The sequence below is a fragment of the Amphibalanus amphitrite genome, unplaced genomic scaffold, assembly GCF_019059575.1.
Source record: "Amphibalanus amphitrite isolate SeventyFive unplaced genomic scaffold, NRLGWU_Aamphi_draft 001056F_arrow, whole genome shotgun sequence".
NCBI lineage: Eukaryota > Metazoa > Arthropoda > Thecostraca > Balanomorpha > Balanidae > Amphibalanus > Amphibalanus amphitrite.
Window position 1 is genome coordinate 182,411 of NW_024882550.1, and position 18,077 is coordinate 200,487.

General features: G+C 51.9%; 2 protein-coding genes across 5 annotated transcripts; one reads left to right on the top strand and one right to left on the bottom strand.

The window, feature by feature from the left end:
• LOC122369622 lies at nucleotides 1–17,781 on the bottom strand. Its single transcript, XM_043344511.1, has 5 exons — nucleotides 17,684–17,781; nucleotides 4,663–4,805; nucleotides 3,432–3,534; nucleotides 760–1,019; nucleotides 1–439 (listed from the first exon to the last, which is right to left on the bottom strand). The coding sequence occupies exons 1-4, from the start codon at nucleotides 17,778–17,780 to the stop codon at nucleotides 760–762; spliced, it is 603 nt and encodes a 200-aa protein (XP_043200446.1). The 5' UTR covers nucleotide 17,781; the 3' UTR covers nucleotides 1–439.
• LOC122369621 (3-ketodihydrosphingosine reductase-like) lies at nucleotides 11,045–14,638 on the top strand. 4 transcript variants are annotated; one of them, XM_043344509.1, is made up of 2 exons: nucleotides 11,045–11,076; nucleotides 13,178–14,638. In XM_043344509.1, exon 2 carries the CDS (start codon nucleotides 13,335–13,337, stop codon nucleotides 14,322–14,324), a length of 990 nt encoding a protein of 329 aa, XP_043200444.1. In that variant the 5' UTR covers nucleotides 11,045–11,076; nucleotides 13,178–13,334; the 3' UTR covers nucleotides 14,325–14,638. The 4 variants fall into 4 exon arrangements, with proteins under 4 accessions (XP_043200444.1, XP_043200442.1, XP_043200443.1 ...); XM_043344507.1 differs by lacking the exon at nucleotides 11,045–11,076 and adding an exon at nucleotides 11,101–11,162; XM_043344508.1 differs by lacking the exon at nucleotides 11,045–11,076 and adding an exon at nucleotides 11,103–11,126.
• Nucleotides 17,782–18,077: the final 296 nt, after the last annotated feature.

Below are 18,077 nucleotides of genomic sequence, written 5' to 3' on the forward strand. Positions count from 1 at the left end.
CCAGAGGGCCTTAGCCGGGAGCAATGTAAACGGTTTCACACAATCTTAGATGGCTGCGAATTCACACCATTGTATTGTCTCAACGGATCCGACGTATAAGCCCCTTCAATTCTGATCTCGCACGGCCGGCGAAAGGGCTCTGAAATAGTAACGCTCAGAATATCTTTGGAAGAGCCCTAGGGTTACCACTATACGGGCGGCACCTAATTCTACCGCTATCAGTCAGCGCCTTAGACACGCTGCCCTACCATATCGCAAATGATGCACTGCCGATGATATGCTTCGTGGTTGTAGCGGCACCTGTCGCCGCTCGATGCGTTGCCCCGGCTGACGCCATTGTTCGTGTGCAGCCGTCAGTGCCTTCGTTGGCTGGACTGACCTCTTTGGCGTCTCAGAGATCGGAATTGGTCTGAAGCCCGTGGCTTCTGATGGTGGATGCCTGTAACACCAAAAGCTTTAGCTGTGATGGGTACGGAGACAAAATCCCTAGCACCTAGTCTTTTCGAATGACATGACACGAAATGCATTGGCATTTTTTCATGGTTGGCCATAAAAGTACCAGTCTTGCAACGCATTTTTTTATAACCTTCGCCACAACGCGTATGACTTGTGCTATGGCCATGCCAGCGGCCGGACCCTGGAAATCCAAACCCAGTCGGTCGTTGCCCGCACCGGCTACTTCTGTCCTACCCACGGACTCAGATTACGTCCCTCACCTAGCTCTGCGTGTTAGCAGCGGGGCTCTGTGCTGTTCCTCACCTAGCTCTGAGTATGGTCGGGGCGCTGTCCTGCCGCTCGACTCGCCTCCGCCGCCGCCCGGCTAACCAGTACCACGGCCCGGGAGTGGTGTCCGTCGCCGGTCGGCCAGCGGCCGCGCCGGAACACCAGTCGCCGGGCCGCGGCGGCCGGGTCGGGTCGCCAGCGCAGGTAGCGGCCCGCCGGGGCTGGTGTGGTGGCCGCCGCCGAGAACCGAGAGTGCGCCACCAGGCCGGCCAGAGCCGCCGTGTACGGGATGCGGTCTGAAACGGAGAACATGTTCTTAGTCACCGCATCCATTGAATAAAGGTACACCGGTCGAGTGTCAGGCTTCGAGTTAGGCAGTTTCTGACCTATAGCGATCAACACGGCTGTCAGCTGCGCTGCACTCTTACAGTCTCGTCCGATCCAGTAAGGTGCCATTATGGATAGTGCTGAAAATAAAACGGCGTGTCGTGGGACCGCCCGAAGTCCAAATTCGACGTGTTGCGTTGGTAACAGCTCCCAAGGTACGACTTGCTTCTCGACAGGGTGGCTCTCTATTTGTGAAGTCTGGCAGTACCAAATCACTGAATATATGGCCTCACTAAATTAGAACAGACGGCAACTGGCATCCAAGGAGCAATTCGGCCAAAGCTAACGGCCGGTGGCCCACATTTTACGCCACTATAAAGCATTTCACAGCTATCTCGGGAGCAATCATTTGCACTGCAGACGGACCGTCATCTTTCAAATGTTTTACAAGGAATCCTGACGCATTGTGGGCAAAATTACCGCCTCAGATATGTGCATGCCAAACTTGCCAACAGATGGCGCTAGAGTCGAGCGCCTGAAGTTATGCTGTGCCGGCGAGCAGAGTCTCAACAAACCACATCGACCGATGGGATGGGAAGTAGTAAAGGCCGACGCGAAGACAGCGAGCTTATGCATATTGCCAGCTGCCCTTCCGGATAGGTCTACCAAAACCATACCAGTTGCCTCTGACCCACACGGGTCGCTTTTCTCTCCAGTCGCCCACTCTGGGAGCGAGCGACCCGTGACGTTTCCGGTGGCGACAGCCGGGGCTCCGCAGATGTCACCGGCTAAATCGAGGCAGCCCGGTGCGACTCTAATGAAGGTGTGGTGTGACACGGCGCTCCTGCGTCCAGGACAGGTTGAGTTATCGACCGGGCCGGACAACGGGCGGCGGCGAGACTAATTGGGGCGCCCGGGCCCGGCGGCCGCTCTCCGAGATCGGACGAGCCCCGGCGGCCGGCCCGGCCGGGCTCCGGACCACGGCGGCCCGGCTGGGAGAGTGGACCAGAGCGGCTGAGCTAAAATACCAGAACACCCGGGCTGAAATACCAGAGCAGCCGGGCTAAAATACCTGAACAGCCGGGCTAAAATACCTGAACACCCGGGCTGAGGACCAAAACATTCCGACTCGAGGCCTGAAGGGTCGAAGGCCTCAAACTTACAAATGTGGCTATTTGTCTCACCCCATTGAACAACTCCTGCCTAAGAGTACTTCCTGTTTTTTTCTGTTTTTTTTTTGTTGTTGTTGGGTTAGGCCCTTTCGGTCCAATTAGACCATTTCAGAGCCGGAAGGATGATAGGAATTAGGGGGAGACATTGGTCTGGGCAGGCACCCTAGTGAGTCACCGGGGCTGAGCCCATCCCGAAGGACAGGTCGACCAGCCCCAAGGTACTCACTGCACCCGGCTACGGGGTGCGCTCCCTCGGGAGCAGCGGTGCCGCTCCAAGGAAGCAGCCCGCATGAGATAAAGTTGCCTGTCCAGCCCGGAGGGGGGTTGCGGCGTGGAGGAGAAGGATTTCCGTATCCTGAGGATAGAAGCATGGAACGGTGAGTACTTCCTGCATAGGCAGAGATAAGAGATTACTGATGCATAGCACGTGAATTGGTGATTACTGGACACCGGTGGAGATCAGCGTTAGGCGTGCTTGCCATTCGACTGCCACAAACTGCGCTAAGCACCAGTCCGGACGCTAATCGCGGACTCAAACGTCCAGATAATTGTATTTATATCCCGGCACGGGACGGCGCCAAGATGGTAACAACGCCAGACCCGCACAACAACAAGCCACTCCAGTGCTTCGAAAATCCAGTTATTCGCCAACTTAGCCAGCCCTTGGAAGCCGCGCACCAAAAACGACGACGGCGGCGCTCGGCTTTCTAAGAGACGAAGGCGAACAAAGTGACCCTGTCACCGTGAACAAAGTAAATAGACTCACCACTCACTCGGAGACCTCTGCAAAGCGCGGCTTTGTCTCATATGTCGCCGCCGGTGGACGCCAGCGAACGATTTAATCAAGCTATCCTGCGCAGATATGAACGCCGCTTCCCCCATAATGGAGAGATCATTCAGATCTATGGTCATCTGATATGAAGCGTTAAGGAAATCATCCAGCGACGAACCTCGCTGGTATAGCAATAGCTGTATTACAGGACTGCGGTATTATGTACCTACAGGGTCGATTGCTGCTTTGACTATCAGAGCAGATCAGATGGCTGTTTGGTGGCGAATACGGTTTTGGTATTCACGGTTTTCGGATTCCGTCCTACAGTAAAAGTTACAGAACAATATGTAACGTCGTTACGATAATTTGGCATTTACAGCACATGTTGTGGCCTGTGATGGAGGAGCTTATCTTGTTTCAGCGGCGAGCCCACTTACTGAGAGTCTGTTTGAGTCGCTCCCACTGGGTAGGATTGTGCACCAGCTGAATGAGCAGCTTCATCGAGGAATCGTCCACCGACAGCTCCCCAGAGCCGGACGACTGAAATGACACACAGAGGCCCGGAGGGAATGTCAGAAAACAGAGCACTCGCAGCCACACGGAGAGGGGGTACACAGTGGTTAAACGGTAAAATGTGATGGCAGTGGTAAAAAGTGGATTAGTGTAGTCACTAGGTAGAATGAACGTTTACGCAAAGGCAGGGTGAGAAAGAGAGAGAGAGAGAGAGAGAGAGAGGCGAAGAAAGAGAGACAGAGAGAGAGGGGAGAGACAGCGAGAGAAGGGGAGGGGAAGAGAGAGAGCCGAGAGAGAGGGAGAGAGAGAGAGAGAGAGAGAGAGAGAGAGAGAGAGAGAGAGAGAGAGAGAGAGAGAGAGAGAGAGAGAGAGAGAGAGAGAGAGAGAGAGAGAGAGAGGCGGAACGGCGTCTGCTCCCCAAAAGTAATCAGTGGTCGTCGTTGCGGGCCTTTCAGCCGTGCCAGTGCGGTGGCAATTTTTGCCGGTCTTTAATCAGCCGGCCGTGTAGGGGCGGTGACGAGGACTGGGTAGAGGGCGGAGTGCTGGGGAGGGTGCTGCCACCGCCACCGACGCGCCGAGGGCGATAGAACACCGGAGCTGATCGGAGGTGGCCTGTCGCCGTCAGCGACGAGCGTAAATGGTCTGACGTCTGACGCTGGGGGCGACAGGCGTATGCTGTCAGACGCTAAGGGGTCAGTATTCGGCCGTAATCTGCAGAAACATGGGCACGACTAAGCGGTACCGTCACTCACTCGGTCTTGAGGCTTGAGGGATTGCGGGTTGAAACTATTATGTATCAAATAATCCCTTCACACCTGCAGGATGTAAAAAATAAACGGTTTCAGGCTTCAGCTTTGCGCGAAATATTTTGATCGGCCTTCTAACCACGCCTTACGTTGGTGTTATTACGTTGTAGGTAGGAGCATAAATAAAACGTGTCGGAGCAAATGACACAATTCCCGAGAGCCGCCACCGGTTGCAGCATCACTGACGGTGATCTCTCAGATCGTTTCTGGAACCGCCAGGCCTCAGCTAGCTGCAAAAGGCTGCGGGACTCAGTAGCCGGGTCATGAGCCCTTCCACTGAGGTCTGCGATAGATGCGGAAGATTACCGCACACATTATATCCCTCAGATCACGAATCCCTTCCACTGACCGCTGCCTGGACCACGGCTCCGGCGCCCGTGTCACAGTGTGGCGCTGCACACTCGCTGTTCGGCGACATTCGGGGCTCTGTGGCGGCGGGCTGCATCCTGAGTCGACCGACACCGGCGTCCTCCTCCGACCAGCCGCCATCGGCTGAAACAGGTCACACGATCACACCGATAACCCGCGAGTTGCTGGGGGGGGGGGGCGTTAAACGCCCCCACTTTTTTCGCCGGGCCATTGCATAAAAACGGCGCGCCGCAGGCGCGCCAAAATTTTGGGTACCTGTAGGGAATTGATTGAAGTTTATTGTGACGAAGTTTCAAAAAAATCGGTCGAAAATTTTTTGAGATATCGAGATTTTAGTGACGTCATGATTTCTGAGTTTTCGACCAAAAACGGCATATGTTCAAAAAATCATATAAAATCACAGAATAAACATACAGACATGCCGTAAACGCCATAAGACTGCCAATACCATGATCAATCAAATGGCTATCTTCGATTATTGATTATCGTTCCGCATTTTTCATAATCTTGAACTGAATCTTGGCAATTTTTCGTGACTACTTCACGACCATGATACATGAATTTATTAAATTGAACTTTTTGAGCCAAACACGTACATATATGATAAAATGAATGTCACCATCGTGTTCTACGCCCCAAATTACCTATAAAACATGTGTCACAGGCTGCGAATATCAGTTTTGATTTTCGGGGATATGTGCCTACCCGGTTGACCTGACCTTGACCCTGACCTATGCTTGACTGATCCCTACATGGAGCTGACACTCTTGTAGGCCTTATAAGATGGATTGTGCACCGTTTTGACAGAGTTTATGGCGAGAGGCGCCCATTGCGAAGTCCTGAAGTCCATGCTACTGAAAGCCCGATTTCAGGTGTTTGACCTGACCTTGACCCGACCTGTGACCTCAAAATTCAACTTTAAAGTACTCATCTGAAGCGTCTCGTCGCGCTCTTTCGTTTGCCGCCTCGTGCGTTTCGCTGCGCCTATTGGTTCTCGAGTTATCGGCTGGGGGCGTTTAACGCCCCCCCCCCCCAGCAAACGGTGGGTGGCGAAATACCCCAGCAACTGCCGGGATAACACGGGATGGCTCGGGACGGGAAGCTGCTGGTGCCATCGAGCCCCTATACCAGCCCGCATACATACACTAAATGCTATCAGACTCCCACCACCACCGCACATGCTGGGTAGCAAAGATCCGGTCGGTCACGTTTAGCAAAGATCCGGTTTTTGAAGTCACCTGAGCTGTTGGTTTATTTCTGCCTAGTGGGTCATTATTCCAAGCTTAGACTTCTGTACACCAGGTCGCAGGTGTACAGAGGTCTATGCTCCAAGCAATACGGCAAATTATGGCATAATTGGCCCTATTATGGCATAATTTGCCGTAATGCTTGGAATAATAACGCACCAGGTAGAAGTAAACCAACAGCTCAGGTATAAGAACATTAGGCATATCAATGCAATCCCGTAGCGTTTCCTGTAGTAATACCAAGACGATCTGTCAAGACAGTTTCATAGTATTCATCCGTAAGCATTATTGCGGCTCACAAGCGATTAGCGAAGCTAGAAAACGAGCCACTCATTTATATTTGAACCATAAATCATCAGCAGGATCCGACTTAGCAAGAAAGCCGAGGCTCCATCCCTCAAGCCAGTAGTTTCTGAAAATAATCTGTAGCGAGGGCAAAATACATCCGTGCCTACCGTTTATCACGTTACCCACCGTTAATGCTTAATTAGCTTACTGTGAACTTAAAACGGACGCACAAGCCTCACAATAACATACCACGGGCGTCAATACCCGTCGGATACCGACGCGAGACCTTTCTGGCTGACTTTGAGCCCTCAGAGCTAGACCGGCGTAGGCCCCCAGAGAGCCACAGCCCCTCACTATTCTATGCAAATGTAAGTTGTAACTATCCATAAGTGACCTATAGGTATGACTTGAACATGATTGACGTATATCCCAAAAAGGAATTCATATACAATTGCATGATGCGGGTGAAATCCACTACGGTAGGCGTAAACATCTGTAATGTCAAATGTGTGTGTGTCCTTTATGCTATAGAGATAGAAAGGTATCTTAAGCACGCGGAATGGAAGTTGACCCCGTCCGTCTCTGCGGCCGGGTCCTATTTGCCGGCTCAGGCGCCCGTCCCCAGGGAAACACAGGAGACATTTTCTGTCATCAGAGGAGGAAACCTAAGCCGTCCCTTGGGCAACAAACATTACACATAGTCAGCTCAGCCAGAGTGGTCAGGGGATCTGCTCGGAGTGTAACCGAAATTAGTAGTAATGCAATAATTAGTTACATAACTGCATTTAGGTGTGACTTATGCAGTCGACCAACACTTTCCTACAAGTTATAGCGCCACCGCAAATAGGCGGTTCACGATGACGATGAAAGTGGCGTATACATAGAGCGCTTGGACGCCATCGTTTTGCCAAATGCGACGGTGCATGTGAGAATAATTGGAAACTGACTTTTCAGTTACGGTCAACAGCATTGGAAGTCAAACTGTAAACAACACTGAAACATATCCGCTTTGACTGGCGCAATCCGATGCGATGACCCAACGCTGACAACACAAACCTGCATTCGCTACCGGTTATTTTTAGCAAATGCCTGCTGACCCAATCTAACGATGACCCAACGCTGACAACACAACACTGTCCCGAATGGGAATAACACGGTTCACCATGCTGACCGACCGACCTCCCCCTCCCGAGGCGTGGCTCAGTTTGTGGGCCAGCTCTGCTGGAGCGCCACCGAACGTGACTCCCCTCATTTGCAGTGGAACGAGCCGCATTCAGGCCAGCTGAATACGACAATTTGTGCCGCTGCTCGAGGGGAAACTTCACCCGGGCGTTCGACGGAACTCGCCGCCAATCTATGGACGATGATTTCATACCTTATACCTACATGAAAAATCCTTAAAAGGCCTGAAAATGACTTCAAACAATGGAAAGCGACCTCAACGAGCAGTTTAAATAATGAAAATTCGCCAGAATGCATCTTCTCTCCACATGTGGTAAGAAGGTATAGGTATACCTACTCTTATGCATACCGTTCTCAAATACCTATCTATATCTTTAAAAGTCTTAAGACGGTCATCTGTCAAATAAACGGCCCAAACGCATAGGCGGCGGAACGGGGAGGGCACCGGGGCACCATGCCCCGTTCCCTTTGATTTCGACATTTTAACATTAGCCCTATGGGCGTTGCATGGAAAGAATGGGACCAAAAGTCGGCAGTGCCCCCCCCCCCCGCCGCTACTGCCCAAACGTCCGGATGGTGCTTTTGATAAATAATTGACAGAAATGGTTGTGGAGACATTAGTTTGGCATCGTTGCGTTTTCTGACAGTCGCGTAAAATGATAAACGTTTTTGTTAGACAAAGGTAAAATTGGTATTGACAAGCTCAGGTCACGGTCAGGTCTAACCCAGTAAGGTAGGGAAACTGGTGGGGTAAAGGTCATGCTGTATAACATTTGATTTAGGCCGAACACATTTAAAGTTATTGGTCTATTTTTCGACTCACTTATCTACTCACTTTGGTCGGAGTTATTGACCGAAAAAAAATATGATGACCTCACAGTCACATACCTAACCGCATTGACAAAATCAAAAAGAGACTAGAGTACCTACCTAAGTTATGAAATGAAGACTCCAAGAGCTTGAAGCAGGGCCTATTTTAACATGTTAACTGGGGTGGCAAAACCCACCCCAGTGGTGCGGTTTTCCACCCCAGTCGTCTTACTTTGCCACCCCAGTGAAAAACAGCCCAAAAGTCTGCCCACAGATATTGGCTGCCGACAATCACGGAGGCGACACATTCTTGGGGCGAACTCAGCTTGACAGGGGGAAAAGGGCTCACTGAGGTGCCACCACCACCAATGGGATGCCCTCTCACTACTAGGGGCGCCCTGCCGCAACTGTGGCGCCCTACTTTTTTTTTATAAATTTAGCTCGAATGTTTGAATGGACAGATTGACAGAGCCGGAGCCCACGCTAAGCAGAGCTTGTTGCGAAGACTCCGACCCCTACCGTCCGATCGCGCAATTCCGGGTAACGGGATAATTTAGATGCTTAAGTTTAACGTGCCCTTCAAAGCCGGACACAACCTGTCCCACTCAACTGACTTCAACTGGCTGTGGCTGCTCCCACCAACCGCAGACCAGCCCCGTCAGGAGTCTCAAATATTGAGCGCCGGAGCGTCTCGAACCCGGGCTCTCACTACCGGGAGTCCGGTGCTCTACCAACTGAGCTACGGGACTCTACTTCGATTGGGACACACTACCGGCAATGGGGCGCCCTACCAGCATTTGGGCGCGCCTACCACGACTGAAGAGCCTTATCAACATTCGGGCGTCCAGACACGATTGGGGCGCCACACCACTACTGGGGCGCCAACTGCACCTTTGGGAGCCCTATCAGTATTGGCTGCAAAATTAAATTTGTCATGTGACTTTGAGACAGGCCGCGTGATCAACAATGGATTTTCTAACGCACGTGCACGCATTGCTTCTGACGAGGGTATTTCCAAGAGAAAAATCTGGCGGGCGGCGGTTTAACCCGCGCCCCGCTGGGGGTCCTGGATTTCCACGCCCTGCTGGGGGGGGGGGTTGAACACCCCCTTCTAAGTCGGCTCCTGGGCCACGTAGCGACACGCGGTAAGCGGCATCCGAAAGGACGTCAAAAACCATGACGAAAATACCCACTTGTCATTTTTTAGGTCAGGTCAAAGGTCAGGTCACCAAAGGTCATCAAAGGTCAAATTTTGTTATTTCAACATTTTTCGAAACTGCCGACGGACAACTCGGAAACCAATAGAGCTACAGCGCCGCGGAAAAGCGCAATCGATAGCTCTTTTACAGGACTTTCTGAATAATGTTCTCAGGTTTGACCTCAGGTCAACGGTTTAGCCTCCAGAGTGCAAAAACTTCAAAAATAGCCGCTTTTTGGAAAAAATGTTTTTCTTCAATAACTTTTGGCTCAAGAGAGACACGACAGTACTTTTGCCAGCATCGTGTTCCTCTCGTCGAGACGCGTCGAATGAACTATAATTTGACCTTGAAAGGTCAACTTGAAAATTTGACTACATATCAAGGTAATGACCTGACCGGAAATGGTCGAGCTGCACATCAGTCGATCCGTATCGTCGAGCCAAACACATCTGAGGCGTTTTCATCGCTCTAGCTTGCCTCTATCAGAATTTATTAGCGAAAAACTGTTAGATACCATTCGTGACCTGATATGACTCGGGGGCATAACGAGGGGTCACGGGTGCCATTTTCTGGTTCAGCGTGTCATGTTAACTCGTAATTCAGTGTTTGAAAATGTTTAAAATGGCGTCCATCTAAAAGAGGCGCTTTTCAATTCTCTCCCATTGACTTATACCTAATGGAGAGGTCGAAAAATTGACCTGACCTTAGGTCATCTATATCGAAATTTCAAGATAAAGTGACCTCGAGACTCGAGTGACGCCGGCTGCTTGGTATGGGAAGGTGTTTATCATGGACGGATCGGGGGGGGGGAGGGATTTGAGGGCCATCGGCATAAGCAGTAAAAGTTCTCTGACGAAAGGGGGTTGCACCATGCACAGCCGACTTTTGGCTTAATTCTTTCCATGCATCGCCCGAAAGGGCTATGTTAGAAAAAAAAACTATGCCAACAAAGGCCTCCAGACACTTTCCCGAAACGTTAGCCGTTACGTACCACCGTCACAAAGAAGAGATTCTGAGACTCGATTGTGACGCCCCCCCCCCCATCGAAATGCTGCGCACAGCAGCATTTCGGTGGGGGGGGGGGGGCGCCCACACAAGAGACAGGGGCGCCACCACTGCCTGGCCACCCCAGTCCAATTGTCTTAAAATAGGCCCTGGCTTGAAGTAGGTCATTACGTCATCTCACGCTACAAATAAGCACGGTTTCTGTTTCATATCCCGCGCCCTGCCGCGCTTGTCGAACGTGTCCTGCTTGGGGTCGGAATCACCAAAGACTACCCTAAAACGGCTATTGAATAGAATATGTGCGACACGTAGACACTGGTGACTGGGTTACGCCGGCCCGCCAGGCGTCCGCTAAACTATAAGCCCAAGGCCCGTACGGCCGGGCAAGCCCATATCTTTTTAATGGCATAATTCTTAGCCACTGGCGGTGCATAATTATGATGAAGGAAATTTCTCTTTGACTACCAAATTAAATTTGGAAGCAATAAGCTACAACGAAGGCTGCGCAGTTTCGACATTTACGGTGAGAAACATCATGCTCAAGCTCGCGTGACACCAATCGGTTACCTAGCAACCCGCTGTTATAGGCGGTAACCAAGCATGGCGCTTATGCTGGCGGTAGTCCCACGTTGCTGCGCAACTTGCGTGAGAAACTTCTGATTGGTATGTCGAACACTATTTTACTCCTTGGCTGCACTTTGATGGACAGAGCTGTAAGGGTCCTGCAGTTGCACTAGTGCGAAGTAAAAGTAAGATCAAGATTATATCTCATTTGGTCAGTAATCTGCAGTTCAGGACTTGCTGCTGCAAATAACAGATAGCCCGCTGTGATATGCATTTTGTGCCTAGTTGCCCTTGTTAGTTCTCACTATGTTATCTACCTACTTTGCTAGCCTTTGAAGCTGTATTTTCGGCTTTTTCCACCCTGAGTTTCCAGATATTCAATTGCAATGTATCCTCCTAGGTTTTCTGTATTAGTAGAGCAGACGTCACACAAAGGTTATCCAACCGAGGAGAGGTGCTGTTGGTTTGTAGGTTGTAGTGTAGGTTTGTAGGTTGTAGGTTATTAGGTTGTATGTTATTCAGTTGTAGGCTAGGTCAGGTCAGGTTAGGTTTGTTTAGGTTGTTAGAAAGAAGCTCCTTTGGGTATAGCATTAGATCAGTGCCTCTCCTTGGTTGGAAAACCTTCGTGTGATGTCTGTTCTACTATTACCGGTTTTCCTCAGCATCTCCAGAACGGCAATCACTGTTACGATTAGAGGAAGCGTGATTTGGAATAGAATTGGGCTTCAAAAGCTTCTTTGGCTTGGCCAAAATAACTGTTGCTGAACAACAGCAGCTTTTACATCTATCATACCATGCTCCACAATTGAAGATAATCAAAACATTCCTCGAGAATCAGAATTTGAGAATTCTGTAACAGTTATGGGAGTTTTAGTTGACTAGTATGACGCCTATAGTGCTGAGTGCTGTTCTGTAGTTGCTAATTTTCATCAGCAATCAGCATGCTGGAGATTTTCTGATATGAGAAAGTGTACATGTGGCATTTCTTGGCCTCTCATTGGTGAACTGCACCAGTGTCCCAAAATTAATCGATTTGGGTGTGAAACGACATCGAAATGAAAACCATTTTCCACTCTCAATTCAACCTTTCAAGATCAATTTTCCACTCCGAACGTAAAAAGCAAAGGGCATATGCGTACACGGTATCTGCGTATTGTATAGTCGACTACAGAATGATGTTCCACTCCTCAGAAGCTATCAGTTGACCGGAGCGCTAAGTTGTGCCGTTTATCACGCAATTAAGCGTGTCGATTATGAGCGTTGGGACAAAGCTATAATTTATGAACTCAGCCCGTGTGATGCGGCACAGCCTACCACTCCAGGCAAATAATTGCCTGTGAAAAGTGGAACATCATTCTGTAGTCGACTAACATATCGATGCTTCCTACAATACACGCTCTACCCTATCAATTTTTTTGTGAAAATGTAAGCTATCAATTTGTTTTTACTCCACTCTTATCCCTCGCATCTGTTGTTGGCTTTACCTTACCGGCAATTTTCCACTCTCTTCACCCTGTCTACGGAATAATTTTCCCCTCTGACACCCAAGCTAAAATATAATTTTGGGACACTGAACTGCACAGACCATATGATTTTGACCAATGAGAAGCTAAAAAGTAACAGCAGCCTGCTGATAAAATGTAACAACCAAGCAGAGTCCTCGCTTCCAAAACCCTGATCTGCCATGTTACCACTAAATTATGTTGGTGTCCTAAACCTCTGATTACCTACTAAAGCATTTCAAAAAATAAATAAGTTATTAAATACCTAACCTTGCAATGCAAGACACAAGCAGCCAGGTCAAAGTCATAAAATGAACTATTTCCCATCGACATTCAAACCACCTCATTTTTTACGACCAAATCACTGAAACCCCGTCCTCCGGTAAAAAATGAACTACTTTCTATCCCTATTCCCTATTCCTTGTCCTCTGTTCAAGGGTAGTCCGGCAGTGGGCGATAGAAGCTTAGACACCTCCCTCCCATCCCCCGGAGTCGCCGGGGCCTCGGCGCTGCTCGGTTCGACACCTGATATCGGCTCCGACCTGCACCTGGCTGGGCTCGTTAGGCGGCAACTCATCACCACTCGCAGCCGGCGCCGCGCTCTCCAATCAGCACCGCTTAGCGCATCGATCTCGCTAATGGCCGCAGCGAGCGCAGATGTCACACCAGATGTCCGTCCCGCCCCGTGATGCCGGCAGGTCCGTGCTGCAGGCTGTCAGACGAGGACGGGAACCCGACCAACGCTGCTGGAAGCCGAACTGCTGAGAGATAGAGTCAGGGATACTTACTAGCCCCTGAGCTGTTATCAGTGGAAGACGTTTATAGATCCTCGTCTTTCCGCTGTGATCTGACGCCATGTGGTGGCTGCTGTGGCCGGCGGTGGCGGCGGCGGCGCTGCTGATCGCCGGGACTCTCCTTGGCCGCCTGCTGCCGCGGAGGCACACAGCGCTGGCCGGCCGGCACGTGCTCGTCACCGGCGGCTCCAGCGGCATCGGCCGCAGCCTGGCCGTGCTCTGCGCCAAACAGGGCGCGCACGTGACGATCGTGGCGCGGGACGAGGCGCGCCTGGAGGAGACCAAGCGCGAGATCCAGGCGGCGGTGGAGGGCGCGCGCGTCCAGTGTCTGTCCCTGGACGTGGCCAAGGACGCGGCGGCGGTGAGGGACGCCATATTCCGCGCCGAACAGGAGCTGGGCCCGCTCTACTTTGTCGCCTGCTGCGCCGGGTTCGCGCTGGCGCAGCGCTGCGAGGAGATGCCGATCGCCACGCACCGGCGGCTGATGGAGGTCAACTACTTCGGGGTGCTGAACGTGCTGCACGCGGCCGTGCCCGGTCTGAAGGCGCGCCGGGAGGGCCGTATCGCCGTGGTGACCTCACTGGGCGGCGTGGTCGGCCTGTGGGGCTTCACCGGCTACTGCGCCTCCAAGTACGCGCTGGTGGGCCTGTCGCACACGCTGCTGCAGGAGCTGAAGCCGTACGGCGTGGGCGTGACGCTGTGCTACCCGCCCGACACGGACACACCCGGCTTCGAGCAGGAGAACCGCACCAAACCAGAGGAGACGCGGCTCATCTGCGAGACCGCCGGCCTCTTCCCGCCCGAGAAGGTGGCCCAGAAGCTGCTGGACGACGTCATGGCCGGCAACATCAACAGCACGGTGGGCACTGAGGGCATGCTGATGACGACCGTCGGCCTCGGAATGGGCCCCGTGGGCTCGGCCGGCCAGCTGGCGCGCGAGGTGCTGCTGATGCCCGTCTTCAGGCTGGTCGTCGCCTTCTTCCACAGGTCCTGGGACGGCATCGTCAGAGACTGCATGCGCAAGAGGGATGAGAGCAAGAAGAGCGAATGATATGGGGCCTTGATGGGTGTGTAGTTAATCAAACGGTACATAATGAGGTGCTTGCAGTTGCACTGCGGGGGATGCGCTTTTGCGTTTCGTTATCACGCCTTCGGAGGGCATGGTTGATAACTATTTCGGTGCCGTTGTTGCCATGTAATCTTACTCAGTGGGTACGCTTTGTGGTTATGCTTCAGTGATATTTGTATGCATAATGGATCCTATTTTGTTGTACTTACATAGAAAGCGGTAATCGGTTTTGATATTACCTCTGGTCCGGGGTTGGAATAAAGACGCACTGGCCTGCTGGCAGTTATCCACCTGAAGTGTTGTGTTTCGAGTGATGTATGTAGATGAATGACTATTATGATCAGGGACATTTCATATTGTTCGGCACTGCCACTGCTAAATCGACAGAAATGATTTATGACAATCTTACACAATCAGATTACAGCCTGTCGATCCTTTTCTCCAGTGTGGTTAGGAAAATCAAATCATGCCCATGGGCATTGGGTAGCAACCTGTCCATCGTCCCTGACCCTTTCAACATAAGGCGACCAACGATCGCGCGGCCCGAAACCGACAGAGCACAATTACCGTGAAGCCGGGACGATCATCGTTACGCTGCGGGCGGTGCCACCTCAGGACCAGTCGGCGCCCCCTAGGGATTTTTACACGGGAGCCCGGCTCGTTACGGGGATTTCGCGAGGATGGGACAGTAATACGCCGCAGTTAGGAGTAAGAACGTCGGAGCCGCAATCGTCGCCGACGCCGCCGTCGGATGCGGGAAACTGAGCGGTCTGGGAGCTTGCGGTCGACGCTAACCGCTGAAGCAGGGAGGTTGTTTCAAAAATACAATACGTGCAAGCATTTCTGCGTTCTCACAAAAGTAGATTGAACGGATCGTGTCTTCACATGTGTTGACACATTATATCAGAATAATGCCGAAGACGGTGCACAATGCAGTGTTACGCCACATGGATAACAGTACGAAAAACCGTTTTTGTCAATTTCATTTTCCGTTCCTTATCCAGCTGAAGGACTACAAAACGACCTTGGTCTTGAAAATTCGTCTCTCTAACGCTATCATTAACACGAAACCGATTGAAGATTGAGCTTCAGTGGCGCAAACCACGAAAGGCCTGTTCACTGTTCATTCTTCAAATCTAATCCACATCAAGGAAGGTCGGTATCGCTAATTTTCCGCTAAATTAGAAGGCTAATTTCCTTGCGCCAAAGATCTTGAAATAAGATAATTACGTACCGCTATGCCTATTAGATACAGGTAATTGGCTTTCCGTGGAGTTGATCAGTGATGGCGAGAAGCCCGAGTTACAGGAGCCCCCTCGTTCTTGTCCATCAGGTCAAACGTCGTAGGACGGTTTGAGTTTTTTTTTTGTCTGGGCATTTTATCCGAGTATGCCAAGTATGTACTAACTGAACTTTTTCGTAAAAGGTATAACTTATTAGCCACTAAGGTGATTATCATAAAAAATGACGTAGAGCCCGTCCCCGTTGCCTTGCGTAGTGCACACTGCAGTTGCACACATTGTTTGTTTTGTTGGGAGCAAGCTTTTTCGGTCCATTGCAGAGCAAACGAGCAGGGATGTAGGAATGATAGGATATGGCGTAGACATTGAGCTGTGCGGGACACTGACCGTGAGCCGCGGAGGCGAGACCGCCCGGGTGGGACCCGACCTCATCGGTCCACCGGTTGTCAGGCAGGGCGACCGCCAGCCCGCCCGGAGAGGGAGCGTTAGGGGGACGTTGATAGCTTTGTCCTGAGGATGGCGAGGACGGATGATGATCGTGCGCACTATGTGCCCAGCCTTCGGTGGGACGTGGGACAGCCTGCGCGTCGCCGCGCCCGCCATATCGCATAATTATAATCATCCGGACTGGTATGCTGTACCGCACGGCCGCAGGGTTTTACCGCTCTCGCTAGATGGCAGTGGTAGTAAGCGCCTGGACCGGTATGCTGTGCCGTACTACCGCGAACTTAACCCGCTCCCGCTAGATGGCAGGGCTAGTATGCGCCTGGACTTGTATGCTGTGCCGCACAGCAGCAAGCTTATACCGCTCCCGCTAGATGGCAGCGGTGATAAGCGCCTGGACTGGTATGCTGTGCCGCACAGCAGCAAGCTTATATCGCTCCCGCTAGATGGCAGCGGTGATAAGCGCCTGAACTGGTATGCTGTCCCGCACAGGAACAGCAGCAAGATTACATCGCTCCCGCTAGATGGCAGTGGGGGGTGAACGCCTGACGGGGTGAAAGAGACGCGGGGTGAAAGAGACGCAAGTAGAATATACATTTATATACAGAATATACATACATCATTGTAGTTGAGCATTTTGGCGAAGGCGTATAAAGCACAAATATTTCTGATTTTCACAATTCCGTTCAGAATTCCGTTTCGGTAACAACTTATAGGATTATTCGCTCGACTTACCTATGGCAGGTGCACAAATCATTTGTTTTGCTAGAATAGGCTCTTTCGATAGGTACAAGATCACTGAACACTGAACAGCCATAGGATATAGGGATTAGGGAAGACTGAATACATTGAAATGATGCATCATAAGCCCGCCGGTTGGTGGGCCCCGCCGCAGCTGATCCCGTCCCGAAGAACGGGCCACCTCAGTTTAGAATCCTCGCTCAGGTTATAGACGCTGTTTGCGTGACAATACGTCTTCACTGAGCTGCCGCCGCTGTCTCAGTAGGAGCGCCGTTTCCGCCCAGACGGACACCAGTATCGGTCTCCGTCTATCCCGGCTCCCGGCACTGTCCGCGGAGACGGGCGCCGATCACGTGACTCGGCAGACTGATGGGCCCGTCAACGATAGAGGGGGTGGGGGAAGGGCAGCCCCGAATCGAGCGACTCGATTGGCACATGCTCCCTGTGCTCGTTGTCCGACCGACCTACCGATCAGAGTGCGTGTGCTAGGTAATGGTGCTATGGTAGTCATTGCACCACTCGCATCAGATAGTGCCAATAAATGAAACGAGCTCATACGAAAAATGGACACGAGACATGAACCTCGCCCAAACACATCGCATCATCATGCAACCACCGGCAGTGACAGTTTCACGGTACGAGGGATATGATAATGTGCCATGCGATCCGAAGGTCAGGCTGCCTGTTCAATGCCTCCGCCCCTAAAAAAACCTGCCGAACATAACAGACGTTTTGTCGATTACGTCCTGATCAGCTGGCAAGTGGCAGCCGACTGTCCGACCGCTCTCAGCATGCTTTTTTTGCTGTCGATTTATTGAATAACTTTCCGTGGTTATCTCCTTCACAGCGGCACGCGCCGCTGGATCCGCCAGTGGCGGCGCGGCATACAAGGCCTTGGGCGGCGCCCCCACTCACCGAGAGGAGGGTCCGGTATTCCCCTGTCCCCTGTCGCGGCAGCTGCGGCCACCGCCAGCAGCGGCAGCAGCCTGCTGAGAGGACCCGGCCGCGGCATGGCACCGACTGACCGCCGGTCGTACCGCGTCCCGCCGCTGCGGCCAGCACGCACGCGCCGGAAGACGGGGAGAGGGGGAGATACGGCGACCTCAGACAATATTGGTGGGCCGGACGGCGCCGCCGGGGTCGGACGGACACGGTCTTCGCTTCGCTTCTAGTCTTTTTCCTCTCTTGTGTCTTCTGAGCTTCTCTTCAATTTCCAGTCCGGTAGTGAGCTGTGTTGTCCTGTCCTCCATCCGGTGTGTTGATCGAAAGTGATCCGAACTGCTATCTGAAGCGCTGTTAGGTCGTACGG